Source organism: Cephus cinctus, unplaced genomic scaffold (genome assembly GCF_000341935.2).
Source record: "Cephus cinctus unplaced genomic scaffold, Ccin1 Ccin1_scaffold0215, whole genome shotgun sequence".
Taxonomy (NCBI): Eukaryota; Metazoa; Arthropoda; class Insecta; order Hymenoptera; family Cephidae; genus Cephus; species Cephus cinctus.
In genome coordinates, this window is record NW_014332933.1 from 3694951 (window position 1) to 3708962 (window position 14012).

The following is a 14012-nucleotide window of genomic DNA, read 5'->3' on the forward strand; positions in this document are numbered from 1 at the left end:
TTTAGATTGGCCTACGTTAAATGACTATGTATGTTATACATAGATAGTTAATACGTACTCACTATTCTTCTAGTAATTCACAATTGTACTAAAGAGTGAAGTATCATAACTAGCCTTCAATTCAATCTACTTTATCGACAATCCATAAGCACTTTACTTCAAAGTTATAAAAATGGACATCGCACAGTACAAGCGATAATGACTGCCATTCACAGCAGAATTGGAGCCTCTACTTCATTCTCACTATATGCAAGCCCCATAACGCATTAAATGACGTATATCGTATGACGTTGATATGCGTCGTTCGTGAACTCATGTTACGTTGCGCCTAGTTAGTGGTTAAAACAAAGGAGGGCAAGGCGATATAATTCGGAGAACAGAAGAGACGAAATTGAAAAGAGAAATAACGTTGACTCAACAGCCTGTCGGTGTATATCTAAAGAAACAAGTCAAATCAATATTATCATCCAACAGCTAGCTGAGTAATTTTCACGTAGCAGCATATTAACACCTACATAGCCAGAACCAATTGTTTAATTTAAAAATAAATTAGATTCTGTCAATTCAATTTTTAAACTAAAATGCGCACCGGAAAGTGAAATGATGGTCCAGTGGAGTAGAATGATATAAAATATTTGAAAATTCATTTTTTATATACATACGTATATTTGTATATGACTCAAGACTTCATTTTAATTACAGAAAGTATAAAATATAAACGTGGATAACTTGAAAATGAGTCATGTTTTCGATCACAGCACATGATACCATAATTTGTACCACGACGGGTTTCAGTGGTTTACTCACAATAAGAGACAATGTCAGAGTCGACTAAAGTATTAGTGAACATGGACGAGTAGGATTCGCTTAGTTTGGCATCACAGCGTTTTACCGGGAGACATTGGCGGAGGTAAGCAAAAAGCTTGATCAGTCCATTCCCTTCTGTGGGAAAAAGAGGATAAAGTCAATTCTCATAGGAGATTGCTTGTTTAGGAATGCGAAAGTCAAGTGGTAGTTGAATACCGTTCTACTCGTCATGAAAATTCAGATGAAATTCGTAGAACTGATGTAGCAAGAACAGTCGCACCACTTTTGGTAAGAACGGAGTTTCTTAATGTTTCTATTTTTTTTTTAAATCAGCGTTTTCTAATGAAAATAATATTCTCCAGGTCGCGGTCATGTTCTTGACCTTTTCCGTTGTGCTCTGAAAAATTATAATACTGCTGACTAAAACCGTCTTCATATCCGCTCAATCAAGAACGAATTTTTAATACGAATCGTAGCTATTAATTTATTCGACTGGCAGACAGATTCATCAAGATTCTAAACGAGAACTTGTTGGAGCGATTATATACTGTTGTTTTGTATCTACAATGTCTAAAAAAATGAAATAAAAATAACAAGACTATACCACGTTACGTATAAGCGCGTGTAATATTGATTCACTGAGAATAAATTGAAAACGCGCATCGCCTTTACCACTTGTCCACGCCATCTTTTAGTCGGCCTGCCTATTAACCCTCTTAGTGCGTTGTTTCTTCTAAAGGAAGTTTTGATAGATTAACATTAAAGCTGGTTTCTTATATGACAATGGCAACTGTACAGTCTCATTAACACTTAGAAATATTGTACTTTAGGTAGAGTCCATATACCATCGTACTAAAAACATCAGAATACCCATTGCCGTTTCTCATTATTCATACACGACAAAATACCTTCCTCGGGCTTTATTAGGGACGACAGAAAATGTGATGGGCATCGCGACGTTCATAAAAGCTCCTATACAATACTATTCTTTGTATACTTCTTATCCTACTTTTGTCGTTCTTCATGTGGAGCGAAAAATCGATTAATGGAGCACGTTAGGTTATCGTGCTAGTTATCCCGAATGTCAATGAAAACCTGTACATGATATCCATAGAAATGTAGTGTAGATGAATCGATTTCTTCAGCATCTTAGCTTTGTTTATCCAGTAAGGTCAAGTATATTGTATCTATGATTAATGCTCCGACATACATGGTGATACGATTTTTGGATATTGTACTATGGATCTAATCAGATAAATATTATATCAGTCTTCTGTAAATCACACCTCTTCCAGTGATGTATAATAATATATGTAGAAGATAACATTGTCGAGGTAGGGGTGAACTAAAGCGATACGTCGTATCAGCTTGATGGTCTCGTAATTGTGGCCCATTGAACGAACTTGCCTCTAATACTGAACGATATTATTTCCAGTTGTCACTTAGCACTCTAACTTGAGTGGACGTCCGTTGCTCCGACGCGAGAATTTTGAAAAGGATTTCGAAAAATGTTGTCCTCTTTGTCATCAGGTGAAAGTGGAAAAGTGCAGAAGACGCAGGTACGCGCGCATACGAACGAAAAGCTTGTTATGCATGAACCTGAAATAGTATGACGCTTATGTATTCAATCCGGGTGAATATTTATTACGAAAAAAAAAAATGCTTACGTTATTGTTCAATCTTTATATATAGACGGTTAATGCGTAGAAAATGTTTTTTAACTATTTTTGTATAGGACAGGTAAACACCGTTTTTGCGACATCGTGCCTGGGTATATCTTGCTAATAGAAACATGCTAATGAATAGTGTAAACTTATTCCAATGAAAGACACTTCATTATCATTCTCGCCAGCTTGGAAGTTCCATAGTGTTGTATTCAAATATGAAAATTAGAAAAAATAATATTGTGAGAAAAAGTATGTAATATGATTGTACAATATGGTGGCAAAATTAGATTTGAGGTTGTTCAATGTTAGGGTAGATGAAAAAATGCCTTGTTTTTTTACATTAAGTATTTTTGTTATTCCTATTTCATAATTACTCGGGATGATTACTTCAGCAGATGGTTTAATTGAGCACCACGGTTTACGGGAGCTAAGTGCTCCCAACGCCATCTTTCTTCGGGTTGTGGAAACCACCCAACACTGAACCGGCATCCTCCTACACATTTTTGACGTTTTCCAAAGGCCTGGTTAATTTCATGGCAAAGTTCGTCTAACTCACGACAACGTCACAGTTCCGCGGAGCCTCAACATGGACAAGGAACAAATTAGCGTACGTATTCATGATGGGGCTGCATATTTTCATTCATCATTTCCTCTGAATTATTATCTCGAAACTTACTTATCCGACACGAGACACTTCGCAAGCATGTCGGTCCTAGAAACACTTTAATTAAATAAGTTATCCTTGTTGAATTGAATTTCGCAATAGGTACAGATACCGAGTTTTATTTCAGTCTGCATTTGTATCGGCGTCCTCTGTACTACAAAAAGATAAGATGTATGACTAGACACAGATCATTACTATTTTTCTGTTGTCAAGATTTCCTCGACAGATGGCGTGGCATGCAGCATAATGGCGCTCTAATAGAAAATTTATTTCTCGTCGATCAATTACATTCTGTCTAACGTTACCTCGCAATACTCTTACTAATCGCCTCTACAATGTATGTTGATCCATCGAGTATATCAATTGCGTACTCCTCGTTTAGAGGACATTCTCGTGGTCATTGTCGCGCACGTGCGAAACAGACACATGTTTAAGACAAGTAATAGGAACTGAGAAGAGCAAAAGGAACGACAGAGGTTGTCCACCATGAATAAGATAAGATAGATTATGGAGGAGAGTAAGTGTAAGAGTAATAGTTTATGTAATGGTAAGAAGACTTACAGTGCATTCCAATGTCAGTGAGCACCTCTACAAGAGATAAAGTCATTGGGAATCTTGCCGAGTTAGTGTAGAGGCGCCCGGGATGAGTCCATGGATTTTTTGGTCGAAGAAAACCAGTCGCGATTTTTCGCGCGGTGGGAACTAGTGGAGCCGGTATCTATAAATAGCCTTCATTATGCAGGTTCCACAGCGGGAAATAGCTAAAAGGGTAGCCATCGGCTTGGTGAGGAATTTTTATGGGGGGTATGAAAAAAGGAGCACAAAACATGCAGGAGCTTAGTAAGGATCAACCACATAGGCCGCGCACTCGAGGTGAATCTCCGAACCACCATAATCCACCCTGAAACAGTTTCCACCGTTGAACCAAGATACAAAATATTTACAATAACACGGATAAGGAATTCTTATATTCGTTTTACGGATCTCGATGGCTTGTTACGTCATTACGCAACGCAGCTACAGTTGCGCATAAGAACGATCGTGCGAGAAAATTATGAACAATAGAATAGGATCTTAAATGAAAATTACAGCGATAAAAATGTCATTCGTTCTCCGACTATTATACAGTACACAAGCTTATCCCAAGAAGAACATCTTAGTTAATTATTCTAGAATATCCCATTAAGGAATTTTCCTACAATCTTTTACTGCTTTTTTTTCATATCCTGAATATTAATTTTTTCACACAGAATTATCGATACGATAATTATTTTGCGTATTATATACACTAACAGCTATTACGACACACACAGTCTTTCAAAAGCCGACATTCGCCTGAATATTTTTACTCTAAATGATAATATTTTGTAAAAATACCAAATACATACAGAGTCAATATTTTTCAATAATTGGACATTCAAATGGCGCCTTAACAGCGCCTGAATCAAATATCTGCCAATTTAAGATATTCATATAAAACTTATAACATCGTCCAAGAAACACGAGCCCATCCATGTTTCTTGGCAACGTGTACTAAAACCGCAGAAGAAGTAACGTCCATGAAAGCCGTAACATAGACGATTCCCTGGAACCGTTCACCAAGTGACTGCAACATGAGAAACCGAGACTGACGTCCCTGTACAGTGTATACTACCTCAAGTCATGTATGAGACACGAAGTGCTAAATCGTGCAGAATTTTCATCAGGTAGCGGCGCCGACAAGTTGCGGTTAGCGCCGTCGCAGCTACACGATACGATTGCATCCTAATAAGAAAGACTCGAATAACGCGTAATAGGTAGTCTACTCGTGCATGATTCCCAGTCATTACATGTCCAGGTACCTATATACACATATCTACATCTAGTATACATAGCATATATTCTGATACTAATACATTTTATGGTTTTAGATGTATCGGAAACGCATCTGTACTTTCTTCCATTTGTAAAACGGATGCCGACATCAAGACGAATTGTATTCTAATATTTATTGAGATTATTATAATAACCGGTGGCAACTAAGCATAACGAAATGGACATAGGAAGCACTTGAATTTCTTGGGACAAAGGAATTAGCGATTAGATCAATACGTGATGTTGTTCGTGCACCGTGACTACTATGTATGCAGATGGCAGTGTCGCGTGGCAAATAGTTATAGGATCACTGATAGATGTTGAATAATACTTTAGAAGAAATCAGGCGCCATGAGCCATTCTCGTTTGTCTAGTTTTCATTTGATTTGCATGCTATGGAGGAAATTCTTGCTTACTTGACTGGCTTACCTTGTCGCGGCAATCTACTTTGCACATACCGTGGAACGTTATATTACCCAGGAGATGAGTCCCCGTTTGAAGTACATCATACCTAATTATTATATTATTTTCTTTATATTTATATTTACTTCTATTTAGTTAATATCATTTATTAGAATATCTTGCGACTTATAATTTATGTTTGGCATTGATTGATTTTACTCCATGTTCCGTTACGTCGTGTTCTATCAGATTTCCAAAACAAGCCTGTTAAGCTTATCAGATTATATTTATCGGTTGAGTATCTTTGCTATTGTAGATCTATCACTATGTACTTATTCAAGGAATATGTATTTATATAGATGCATATATATATATATACAGTCTTGGGCTGATTAATTTAGCACACAAGATGGTTTGATAAGCACACGCTGCATTCTCTCTCACTGTTTATATGTGCACACATATGACTTGACGTTTGATTGGATAGAAATTATAGGTAGAAGGGAAGTTGGGAACTTTCTTCTGGTCGTCCTCGACTTCGTCCTCGCCAGTCGATCTCCGTGGGGTTGGTAGACTTTATGGTGATTGGTGGGAGGTTGGAATTGCAACCAGAGGTCGGCTAGAAGGAGATTGTGAAATGGGAAAGACGCCTTTGAGTCAGTTGCTGCTGAAACCTCGGATCGGATAGTCAGTCGATCCGCGAGGACTAGTATACTTTTGAGTTCATCCTTGTTTTCTTTATTTTATAATTACGAGAATATTAACGACGGAAATATCGTACGTCAATCAGTTGAAATTTTTAATAAAATTCCTAAAGCTTTCATAGTACTAGATACAGAAAGAAGTCATGATTTTGAATAACAAAAAAAAAAGTAATTTCATTGTATTTATAACATCTTTTATCCTGCCATGTCTCTTAGCTAAATTATTAGTGGTCTTTGCATCAGCCAGCTTCACTTCAGCCACACGTGCGCCAATTTAATTGTGTTTGATAAGCGAGGAATTCAAGCATAATCAGAGTAAATCAATGGACCGACCTCTATGACTGCTGTCAATTTACTATTGCAAATCGCAACAACCATCTGACAAATCTATTCCTATTTATATTCATTGATCTATTGGTAGGATATCTGAAGAGTTTATGAAAGCGTTATCGGTCATTTAAAAATACATGTGAATCTGTGGTCTGAAAAGAAGATGAAAACTGACGATAAAGTTGTTTTTTCCTCATTCGGTTTACAGTTGCAGCTGAGGCAGGAACCGTCATCGCCCTTGGCATTGGGTGATAATACAACAGTAACAAAAGTAAACGTCGACGGGATCTCTGCAACAGAATCCAAGGAACCACTTTGTGCAGGAGTTCAGTCTGACAATCCTGATGGACTGTCAAGTCCTGTAGAGGTACTCATCACTGAGAAGACTATCCTGACCCACGACGACACAGTGGAAATAAAATCACCGAACTCAATAAAGCGTCACAACGGTTTTGAGGATTCCACCAAGTTTTTAGAGAAGAAGTTGAACGACGAGGACCAGGGCGAACCTGGAGAACGCAAGAAGATGGCTTATGATGACGTTATCTTACATATGGGGGAGTTTGGACGCTATCAGCGTAGAATATACTTGCTGCTGTGTCTACCAGCAATTTCTTGCGCCTTTCACAAGCTAGCTGGTGTGTTTCTTGGCGCCAAGATGGATTCCAGGTGTCTGCTGCCTTATGAGAATCCGGAAAACGTGACCTTTCTCCTACCGCCGGAGATCATTAACATTAGCTACCCATGGGATGAAAAAATGAATGGTTGGTCCCAATGCGAGAGATGGAAGGATGCCAATCTGACTGACATGATCGTGGGACGTGAGCCAGTGCAATGTGAGACATACGTGTATGACAGAAGAAGCTACAAAAGCACAACAACTTCTGAGGTGAGTTTCGACATGACAATGAGCATCTGTTGTTTAATATTATGATATAATATATATGTCTGAAGAAACACGAGTTTGGTCATCTTTTTATTTTACTTTTTAGTGGAATTTGGTATGCGACGATGCGTGGCTGAGAGCTACGGGGGACTCGTTGTTCATGGTAGGAGTCATGCTTGGCTCGATGATTTTCGGTGGTTTGTCCGATAGATTTGGACGTAGACCAATTTTCTTCCTGTCTTTAGTCATTCAGCTGGTTGGCGGAATTCTGGTCGCTGTCGCGCCCGAGTTTATTTCCTACATAATCTTCAGGTTAATTGTTGGCTCGACTACAAGCGGTGTCTTCTTGGTAGCCTACGTCATCGGTAAAGTATTTTGAAATATTCTAATAGCACTGAAGTCTCTCCCATACGGGGAAACGCTTAACGATCATTCGAGCTACTTAAACGATCTAACTTATGTTGCTTGATCACGATTTTTTAGCTTTGGAAATGGTGGGTCCCAAGAAGCGTTTGGTTGCCGGTGTCGGCTGTCAATTATTCTTCACCACTGGGTATATTATGACTGCTGGTTTCGCATATTTCATCACTGACTGGAGAATGCTTCAAATTGCCATTACTATACCCAGTTTTGCATTTCTACTATACTGGTGGTATGTGCGCGCTAATTTACGTAGATAGAGGCACTGTATGATTGTGGTACAGAAATATGTATCTATTGTTTCCAGGTTCATTCCTGAGTCTGCACGTTGGCTATTGACTAAAGGACGTCATCAGGAAGCTAAGGATATATTACAAAAAGCTTCTTTAGAGAATGGCGTTGAATTGCCTAGAGATACACTGGATGATCTTCTGAGCAGTGATAGCGAGAGCACGCCGGATGTGAGGAAGCCATCGTTATTTGATCTCTTTAGGTATCCTAATCTTCGGCGCAAAAGTATTTTGCTGTTCTTCAATTGGTACGTCTTTTCTCTGGATCAATATGACTTCTAATAATACAGTATCAGCAATGACATAACAAATTTCTTTTCAGGCTGGTCAATAGTGGAACGTACTATGGACTCTCATGGAACTCATCAAATCTCGGTGGCAACGAGTACCTCAATTTTGTAATATCCGGTCTGGTGGAGGTACCTGCTTATACATTCCTGATATTCACTCTTAACAGATGGGGCAGGAAGGTCATTCTCTGCGGATGCATGCTCATGTCTGGTGTCGCTCTGCTTGCTACACTATTTGTACCTCAAGGTACGTGCACGACGTAAATAATGTATACTAAGTTATCTGCTTGAACAAATCTATTTAGTACGTTATACATTTATTTCTAGATATGCCGTGGCTACTCGTGGGTTTGGCAATGTTTGCCAAACTAGCCATTACATCCTCGTATGGCGCTATTTATGTGTTCACTGCTGAACAGTATCCCACTGTTATCCGTAATGTTGGACTTGGGGCCAGTTCGACATTTGCCAGAATTGGAGGAGTCATCGCACCTTATATAAATCATTTGGTAAGATTTTGTATATTCACAGTATGCTAAAATTATTCTATTTAATTGACTTGTACATCTCTCATTATTTAACAGTCTGAATTTTGGACACCGTTACCTCTTGTTATCTTTGGCTCGTGTGCATTCTTGGGCGGACTAATGTCCTTGTTGCTACCGGAGACTCTGAATAAAAAATTACCGGAGTCTATACAAGATGGCGAGAAATTCGGAAAGTAAGATAAATGATGATATAAAGTTTCTTATATAAATTATGGTCTGTCCACGAATAAGATGATTTTAATTGATAGCTGGAACATATACGAATATTTTATACAGTTAAAAAAATATTGAATACTTTTGCCATTCGATGTCGTGGACAGATTATATTTCAAAGTCAATTTTGAGAAATGTTCTTATTGGGCTAATGACCTGTTTTAGGAAAGTGAAGAAGAAGAAACGAGACATCGAGCAACTGAATGACATCGAGGCGATAAAACCGCTAAAAACTCAAGAGAATGGTGTCTACGAGAAACAAAATGGATGATAAAGAATCTCATCAAAGTAACGCTTGGTTATGTTCCGTTGGAAACTAGAGAAACTGATGACGGCCTCGTGCCCGAACGATATACGATTAAAAATCGTTAACTCTTAATTTCATATTGACGACGAAACTGTACTCATAATTTGGCAGGACAACTTTCTATTGTAAAACGAGTACTAACGCATGACGATTTGGTATTACTCTATAATTTAATTAGCGAGAAATTCGATATTACGCAAAATTCGTTGAAAAAGACACGAATTTGAAAATTCAAGCTGATCTGATTCTGAAATTGTCACAAAGAAATTATTACTTCACCTTGATACAAATTAAATTTGGGGAGCTGCGCAACGCAACAGAAAAAAATTGTATTACCAAATGATTTCGTGAATAAGTTTAATCGCACAACCAATAACATCGTCTACCGTTTCCGTTGATCGGTGTAGACGTGGCGATGAGATCATTGAGGTCAGCATAAAAATTGGAAACGATAAATGATTGTTTATCGCATTCCTAGTTCTCTTTCCATTTCTCTTCTCAATATCTCGTCCCCTATTTCAGTCCCTCTCTACATACTTCAGTATACGCATACATACTGCATTGTAAGACAGACAAGAACGACAACTACGAAAAGAGAAATCTAGAAGTATAAAAATCTGCACGAGATACAGACGTATTAAAATAGATTTAATATCTTGCTCTTTAAGACGCATACTACTTATTTGCATGACTTGCGTATAGTATTAATAAATCGGGAGGACCAGAATCGAGAATCAGTAATGTTCTCATTCTACATAATGAAAGTCAAAGTTTATAAAGAGCAGCTTATATATTTTAGATAGACGAATCTAACGTTACCACCGCAAACGTTATCCCCTTATTATATCTATTATTTTTCCTAGATTGAGTGTAAATGCGACACCAAACCAGTTTTTGTATACCTTTTGTGTACGATAGATAGGAGACAATATTTCTGATGTTCTTTACATTATACACTGACTTCTATATGCAAAATATAATTCATGCTTTCCCATGTATCATTGTTATCATTATGATATAGTTTCGAAAGTTTACGATAACCTATACCTAAAATAATCCCGATAATGCCAGTTACCTTGTTGCAATTATAATTGTTTTATTATGTAACGACGTCATTTTTATGAAGAGATAAATACCAAAAGTTAATTCATAAAAGTATCATTTTTTTGCAGAAGTTTTATGTAAAGTATCTTTTATTATAAATCAACTCTATGAAGTAAAACACAGATTTTAGTTAATCGAAAAGCGAAAAAATCTGAAACAAGTTGACGCGCTTATTTAAGATTACCTCTCCGTGTGTAGACGGAATTGCGTGACAGGTGACCTTGATGATAAGGAAAGGAAGTTGGAGTTGAATTTGGTGTACGACTAGCGCCGTTCTCCTCTAAAAGTCCGCTGCCCTCTTGTAGTCTGCTGGGAGCACACCGTCCATTATTGGCAGTTCTCTAGAATAACAGCTGGACCGAGATATTAGGGAAGATTGTGCCAAGAGGATTGAGTGAATTGACTAGAAAATTAACGAAAATGATCCCCGGTTGTATCAGGAGCCTTAGCAGGCAGTCATCTCACCGAAATGTGAGTGAAAATCATGCAATTTTGTTAGTGATGAATGACCTTTAAGTCACCATAACGCGATTTCGGAGTCGATTCGCTTCATTGTACGGTGTTATATATTAATGTGTCTTTTTTTATATTTCGATCACGGCCCAGTACGGAAGCTGGAGCAAGGTAAATATGGCTGGGGATTGGATTTGCCTTTTACCGAGATATTACAATCATTCGTGTTCTGTTCCTCGTCTTGATTGTCCTCGCGTTTCTTCCACACATACCAAGTATACGACCTATTTTGGAATTCATTGTAATTCGATGCAAAAAAAAGTTTATAGAGGCTAATTACGGTTGAACTTTCTTTATATAAATTTTTAGCAATATTTCATGTTTTATAATGTAATATTTTATAGTGATACTTAGTGCTTAACCTATATTCTCATAATGTAAAAGTCGGTCATTACAGCCAGTTAATATGTTTCCATGAATATGGTGTTTTATGAAATTGACAACTGATAGTTAATTTTGTCGGTTGTTCAATGGCTTTTATGTAATTAATATTTTGTTGAGATGAACTTTCAAAAGGTTGTCACTGCGATATTGTAAATAATCTTGAGCTTCCAGTCATACATTTAATCAATTTTCTATTTATTACTCTATATGATTTTGTCTTCTTTTTTCAGGTAGCATCTCTTTTCTCGAGTAGAAAAAATAATTATGCAACGGAGGCTTCGTTTGAGACCAAACCATTTCGTTTGCATAAATTGGATAGTGGTCCATCTACTCATGTATCGGTAACTAAGGAAGATGCTCTTAAACTGTACAAACAACTTCATACGATTCGACGAATGGAAACTGCTGCTGGTAATCTCTACAAAGAAAAAATTGTCAGAGGTTTCTGTCACTTGTATTCTGGACAGGTAACATATTCTTATTCAGAGTGTGAAAAATATAGAAATATTTAATACAGTGATATTCTCTTGTTTTTATAGGAAGCATGTGCAGTAGGAATTAAAGCTGCACTCAGAGATCAGGACTCTGTAATTACTGCATATCGTGCCCATGGTTGGACTTATCTTATGGGAATTGATCCTGTAGGTGTTTTGGCTGAACTCACCGGAAGACAGTCTGGTAATGCTCGGGGTAAAGGAGGTTCCATGCATATGTATGCCAGGAATTTTTATGGAGGAAATGGCATTGTTGGTGCACAAGTAAGTTATCTAATAATTACTATCAAATTGAGTTAACTTAAAGTTAAGCGATTTCTATTATTGATTACCAAAATAAAAAAAGTGCTATGCATTTTAAATTTAGGTACCTCTGGGTACTGGAATAGCTTTTGCTCATAAATACCAAAACACTGGTGGCGTTTGCGTTGCTCTGTATGGCGACGGAGCCGCCAATCAAGGACAAATATTCGAAGTTTATAATATTGCGAAGTTGTGGGATCTCCCCTGCATCTTCGTATGCGAAAATAATGGATACGGTATGGGCACCAGCGTAGAACGTGCTTCTGCAAGCACGGAATATTATACGAGAGGAGATTACGTTCCTGGAATCTGGGTACTATAAATATGCAATAGTTTAATTATAAATTATACCACAATGGAATCTTCATAGTAAATATCTATTATACCAGGTCGATGGTATGGATGTCTTAGCCGTGAGGGAAGCTTCTCGCTTTGCCGTTGACCATTGTACCTCCGGTAAGGGTCCCATTGTGATGGAAACTGCCACCTATAGGTACAGCGGTCACAGTATGTCTGACCCTGGCACTAGTTATCGAACCCGTGAAGAAATCCAGGAAGTTCGACAGACCCGCGATCCTATTACAAGTTTCAAGGAAAGAATTCTGAACGCTAACTTAGTTTCTGCCGAGGAACTGAAGGTTCGTTATCTAGTCCATTAATCATGAATACACAAAAAAATACTTCAGGTTATTTTACTATTCTTTTGTTTTATTACAGAAATTAGAATCCGAAATTAGGAAGACTGTCGATGATGCTGTAAAGATAGCCAAGGCTGACAAGGAAATTCCATTGAACGAATTGACCACGGATATATATGCTGAGTGTCTGGAGACAGAAATTCGTAATACAACACCGTTCAATCCTCTTTCTCACGCCAGGCTGGGACCTGCCGTAAATATATGAATAAAATAATTGTATGTCATACCTTTCTGGGTAAAGCTGACTCGTAACCAATTACGATCTCTTTCCCCTACGTACAAAAGTGAGAAACAGTATCCTACGTATATGATTCTCAGTAATTGTAAATAATATAATACCAGAAGGTGCGCCTAATTGATCGATCAGTCGTTGAATCTAATCTTGTAGTATAAATTAAGTTATATGTCAATATTATTGACAAACCGTTAATCCGCTTCCGCGAATCCTAATCATACCCAATTGTAAAGAAATAATAAAAACCGCGACAGGATAAATTTACCATGGATATTGTTTGCGCAAAATTGAACACAGACCCGAAGTTTTTAGCAACCTCTGTATTGTTATTTCGGGAATCTTTGCGCAACTCAACGAAGATAAGTTATAAAAATTAAAAAATAATTTGTCATTAATAGCATACCTGATAGGTTAATTAGGTACATAATTTTTGCCGAATTAAAAAGATGAATGAATATTCATTATGCACGAGTTATACAGGTTACGTTAAGTCACTAGTTAATAATATTCTCACATAACTGCCGAGATTCTTCAAAGTATGCATTGTATAGCTCATTAGTGAATTTTCATACAAATATTAATGGTACGCGATATTCACGTTTTAAATTGATAAAGTATTATCAGTCGTGTATTTCTATACAGAACCAATTTTTCAGCCCCAAACGACATGAGCCTCGTCACTCAAGGCTTGTTAACAAGGTTTAAGAGCTTAATTGATTCTTTGTTACTTACGATCTTGAATGATTGAGGCTTTAGAAAATTTCATACTTTGCAGCAGCGAGGCCCAACACTGTACATTATAATAAATTACAAACTATCTGTTACACAAATTGCGGTTGATTTTGTTATTGCTTTAGTTTCCCTACATACTTATTTTTCATTAAAGTTTATTAAAAATA

At 37.3% G+C, this 14012-nt stretch overlaps 2 protein-coding genes and 1 long non-coding RNA gene across 8 annotated transcripts; all 3 read left to right on the forward strand.

Moving 5' to 3' along the window:
• Positions 1-269: 269 nt before the first annotated feature.
• On the forward strand, positions 270-1487 carry LOC107265163. The gene is made up of 3 exons (XR_001537131.2): positions 270-910; positions 994-1095; positions 1170-1487. It is a non-coding gene; the product is annotated as an uncharacterized LOC107265163 (long non-coding RNA).
• A 755-nt stretch (positions 1488-2242) lies between these two features.
• LOC107265152 (organic cation transporter protein) lies at positions 2243-10380 on the forward strand. Of its 5 annotated transcripts, none has more exons than XM_025082348.1 (10): positions 2243-2366; positions 2867-3081; positions 6637-7317; positions 7421-7679; positions 7798-7966; positions 8042-8272; positions 8347-8561; positions 8642-8823; positions 8899-9035; positions 9241-10380. In XM_025082348.1, exons 2-10 carry the CDS (start codon positions 3061-3063, stop codon positions 9344-9346), a joined length of 2001 nt encoding a protein of 666 aa, XP_024938116.1. In that variant the 5' UTR covers positions 2243-2366; positions 2867-3060; the 3' UTR covers positions 9347-10380. The 5 variants fall into 5 exon arrangements, with proteins under 5 accessions (XP_024938116.1, XP_015589761.1, XP_024938117.1 ...); XM_015734275.2 differs by having other exon boundaries at positions 2870-3081; XM_025082349.1 differs by lacking the exons at positions 2243-2366; positions 2867-3081 and adding an exon at positions 5935-6171.
• A 366-nt stretch (positions 10381-10746) lies between these two features.
• LOC107265154 (probable pyruvate dehydrogenase E1 component subunit alpha, mitochondrial) lies at positions 10747-13943 on the forward strand. Of its 2 annotated transcripts, XM_015734280.2 has the most exons (7): positions 10747-10957; positions 11093-11110; positions 11614-11850; positions 11923-12141; positions 12245-12493; positions 12570-12818; positions 12898-13943. In XM_015734280.2, the coding sequence occupies exons 1-7, from the start codon at positions 10907-10909 to the stop codon at positions 13081-13083; spliced, it is 1209 nt and encodes a 402-aa protein (XP_015589766.1). In that variant the 5' UTR covers positions 10747-10906; the 3' UTR covers positions 13084-13943. The 2 variants fall into 2 exon arrangements, with proteins under 2 accessions (XP_015589766.1, XP_015589767.1); XM_015734281.2 differs by lacking the exon at positions 11093-11110.
• The last annotated feature ends 69 nt before the right edge of the window (positions 13944-14012 follow it).

Excerpts from the sequence above, each read along its gene's own strand:
- LOC107265152 (XM_025082348.1), top strand. The coding sequence starts at position 3,061 with ATGGACAAGGAACAAATTAGC. Across the intron at positions 7,318-7,420 it reads AAAGCACAACAACTTCTGAG|TGGAATTTGGTATGCGACGA; the intron begins GTGAGTTTCGAC and ends TTTACTTTTTAG. Across the intron at positions 7,680-7,797 it reads CTTGGTAGCCTACGTCATCG|CTTTGGAAATGGTGGGTCCC; the intron begins GTAAAGTATTTT and ends ACGATTTTTTAG.
- LOC107265154 (XM_015734280.2), top strand. The coding sequence starts at position 10,907 with ATGATCCCCGGTTGTATCAGGAGCCTTAGCAGGCAGTCATCTCACCGA. Across the intron at positions 11,851-11,922 it reads GTCACTTGTATTCTGGACAG|GAAGCATGTGCAGTAGGAAT; the intron begins GTAACATATTCT and ends TTGTTTTTATAG. Across the intron at positions 12,142-12,244 it reads ATGGCATTGTTGGTGCACAA|GTACCTCTGGGTACTGGAAT; the intron begins GTAAGTTATCTA and ends TTTTAAATTTAG.